General features: G+C 39.6%; 1 protein-coding gene across 1 annotated transcript; it reads right to left on the reverse strand.

Annotated features, from left to right (window-relative positions):
• Window positions 1-335: 335 nt before the first annotated feature.
• Window positions 336-2,856, reverse strand: LOC115969474 (thaumatin-like protein 1). Its single transcript, XM_031089135.1, has 3 exons — window positions 2,443-2,856; window positions 1,653-2,322; window positions 336-1,071 (listed from the first exon to the last, which is right to left on the reverse strand). The coding sequence occupies exons 1-3, from the start codon at window positions 2,501-2,503 to the stop codon at window positions 741-743; spliced, it is 1,062 nt and encodes a 353-aa protein (XP_030944995.1). The 5' UTR covers window positions 2,504-2,856; the 3' UTR covers window positions 336-740.
• Window positions 2,857-3,393: the final 537 nt, after the last annotated feature.

Below are 3,393 nucleotides of genomic sequence, written 5' to 3' on the forward strand. Positions count from 1 at the left end.
ATCCACAATTCTTTAATTGTGAATCATCGATTAGAAGCCAACTAGTTACGACAAAGTCAACAAACAAATGATCCCACTTGACTTTATTCTCTGTCCATAGCTCCCAAACTCCAACAAATTATTAAAGTCATCACCTTTAATAATCAACCTATAGCTACAACATCATTGCTCATCCCACTAATTAAGATGATAATTGATAACCCATTTAGTCCTAAAGAAATTCATTCTTCAATAGACAAAAGAGCAAAGCAAAGACTTGCAAAACCCGCAAAGGAATCCTTGACCATGAGACACAAGCCAACCATGTTGCACACATATTCACATTATACACACTCTTTTCAAAGACAAGCTTTCCTTTATTTCTCTCTTTACAACAAAATCCAAAACCATAACACAAAAATCAGATCCAAAAATGCCAGCCCAAATCATAAACTTGTTCCTAGTTTTGATTTGTTGCGTTTTTTACTCCACAAACGGCAGAACCTTAAAAAAAGTACCAAGAAAAAAAAAAAAAAAAAAAAATGAGGCACCTAAAATATTCCATAATTAAATAGTGAAACACTTTTTTAGTGCATATAGACATTGAATATTTTAGGGAACCTTGACATGGTGGATGGTTTACAATCTTGAGGAATCTGTCAGCTTTTCTAGCAAAAGGCAAAAAAAATCACCACTCAAGGCTGCAATTCTGACAAGCATTCACACTATCAAAAGCCATGGCTAGAGGCTAAAGTGATGGGCTACGAGTAATAAAGAACTGAGAGAGTAATAGACAAAGTAGCCGAGGCTAATAGTAGAGTGTTGGGAGAGACTGTTCTTGGTGAATCTCCCATAGCTAAACCAGCTAACCATGACCCATCTGCTAACTCTGCTTCTCCAGATCCTGACCCGGATCCTGATCCAGACCCGGACCCAGTAACCGAATAACCAACCCCGGATTCTGACCCTAACCCGGATTCTGACCCTGTCCCGGATCCTGAACCGGCAACCGAATACCCTGACCCGGATTGTGTCCCGGACCCTTGTGATGCTGTTGATGTCATTGGTGGTGAATAACTTGAAGATTTCTGACTGCACAACAGAAATTAGTAGAAACAATAAATACTCACATTGGCTGAAACAGGGAGCAACCATACCGATTTATAATTTTATAAATACTCCAACAACCTCAATAAAAGCCCATGTTAATACATATAAAAAAAAAAAAAAAACCCAGAAGATCTGAACACACGATAAAGAACAAAATAGAATAAAATCAAAGCATTAAAAGGGTCATCTTTGGCATTATGGCATTGCCACTATCCACCCACCAACACACTCAACTAATCCATCATACCATTTCTTTTTTAATAGATATGATAGAATTTTACGTCATCAGCCCGTCATGTGACAATAATTGGTTTTTAACATAGGTTCAAGAAGTGATCTCTTTTCCAACGGCTAAAATTTTATTAATTGAATTAACTTATTGGATGACGAGAAATTTACTAGTTTAATAGATAATATAGAATTTTATGACATCAGCCCCTACAATTGGTTTTTATAGGTTTGGACCGTGGTTTCTTTTCGACAACTACAAATTTTCGAGTTGAATCAACTAGAATCATAACATAACTGAAAATAAAAGTTAACTTAAAATTGATTTTCATTACCTTGGAGAGGAAGGGCAAAACGTCACCGTATAATCAGCACCAGTACAAGTGAAGGTACTCGTGGCATCATCGTACGCATAGCTATAGGATTTAGGACAAGCAGCCTTAAACATCTCCGAATACACGGACGGTTTACAGGTGGCGGGTGAGGCGTACGCGCCGCTGCAACAATACTCCGGTGTCCCAAACGCTTCACACGCGCTCTTACACGCGTCACCTTCGCCGACCCTCAACTCGGGTGGGCACTGTTGGTTCAGATCCGAAACGCAACCCGTCGGAGTGCACAGACCCGACCCGCCACTCCCTTCAACAATCATTGGAAGATTGTACCCATCAACTAAACTAACATCGTAGAAGTCTTGCCCGCCCGACCCGAGTGTGAACTCGGCGAGTGTAGCGGGTGGGGCAGCTCCGAACCCGTTGCATTCTACTTGGCCGGAGCCACAGTCGCCTGTGAGACACGACCCGGATCCGGATCCGTCGAAGGTACACCCGGTTCGGGCCCAGAAACGTCCGGACCACCCAGTTGGAGCTTGGAATGAACGTGAAGTGTCTTTTGGGAGCTCGAATCCTGTGCTGTCGAGTCTAGGACTGCCTGCATTTGCAAGAATACCTGGCCATACAGTGTTCTCACACCTGTTTACAAATGTGAATGTAGCACCTGAAACACCTGGTACATGAAAACACATGGTCACAACTTTGTCAGTGTAAGAAAATGAAAATGTGAGATAGACCCAGATGAGAAAATGGAAAACCCGTCAAGAAAAACCTTTTTTTTTTTTTTGGTTACCTCTAGTAGTGAGAAGTAGAAGAAGAGTGAAGCTGAAGGAGAAGAAAGATAAAGTAGCCATGTGTGATTGTGTTAATCTTTTTTCCCCTAGGGACTAGAAAATGAGGTATTGTGTGGTTTAGGAGGTTGAAAGTGCAGAGAGAGAGGAGCAAGGAGAGAACAATGCCAGGGTTCTATGGCTTGGTTAGGAGTGAATGAGTGAGTACTGGGTACTGACAAATGACAGCAATAGTTTCTGGGGTTCAAATCAATGAGCAAAAAACGACAGTAACTTCCTGGGGAGTGGGGAGCAGCCAAGCAGAGAGACGACAGTGTAGTCACTCACTTGGTCAGTGAAGCAAGCTGGAGAGAAGTCTAATATAAATCAAACCAAATGATATAATTGAATCTCTCTCTTGCTCTCTCTGTGTGTGTAATGTAATTCCATCAGTTATATAGTCAGAGTTTTAATTATGGCCATTACACTCTCATTCTTTGTATTTTTTATGAATTGTTTGGCACCGTTGTACTCCTCAAAGTTCTCTCTGTTTGTTTCACGGCGTGAAGGGTTTTTTTTTTTTTTTTAAGGGTAATAAATTGCAATTACCACTCCAGTCCAACTCCTTTGCATCAGTTTTCACTTTATTTTACTTTGTATATATTTTTTGAGACAATACTTTGTTATGGATAATGCTAGGACCACATAATTTTGGGTTGTAAAAGTGGTAGAGTTGTGATTGTAGGTCTATATGGGAACATACCTTTACAACTTATATGGTGAATTGTGGCAACAGTTGTATCATTTTATATGGTCTTAGCATTGCTCGATTAGTATACTTAACATGTGTTTCATTCTATGATATTTATTTATAGTGCGATTAGTTTTGTGATAAATATTTCCTAATTTTAAAATAATTGAACTATTTAACAAGTATCAATATCTTCTAATAAAATTGAAGAAAATGATCGTTC

This window comes from Quercus lobata, chromosome 11 (assembly GCF_001633185.2).
Source record: "Quercus lobata isolate SW786 chromosome 11, ValleyOak3.0 Primary Assembly, whole genome shotgun sequence".
Classification (NCBI taxonomy): domain Eukaryota; kingdom Viridiplantae; phylum Streptophyta; class Magnoliopsida; order Fagales; family Fagaceae; genus Quercus; species Quercus lobata.

Bases quoted from the DNA above. Each gene is read 5' to 3' on its own strand.
- LOC115969474 (XM_031089135.1), bottom strand. From the start codon at position 2,503: ATGGCTACTTTATCTTTCTTCTCCTTCAGCTTCACTCTTCTTCTACTT. The intron at 2,323-2,442 runs GTAACCAAAAAA...TTCATGTACCAG, and splicing joins TCTACTTCTCACTACTAGAG to GTGTTTCAGGTGCTACATTC. The intron at 1,072-1,652 runs GTAATGAAAATC...TCTGTTGTGCAG, and splicing joins TTTTGCCCTTCCTCTCCAAG to TCAGAAATCTTCAAGTTATT.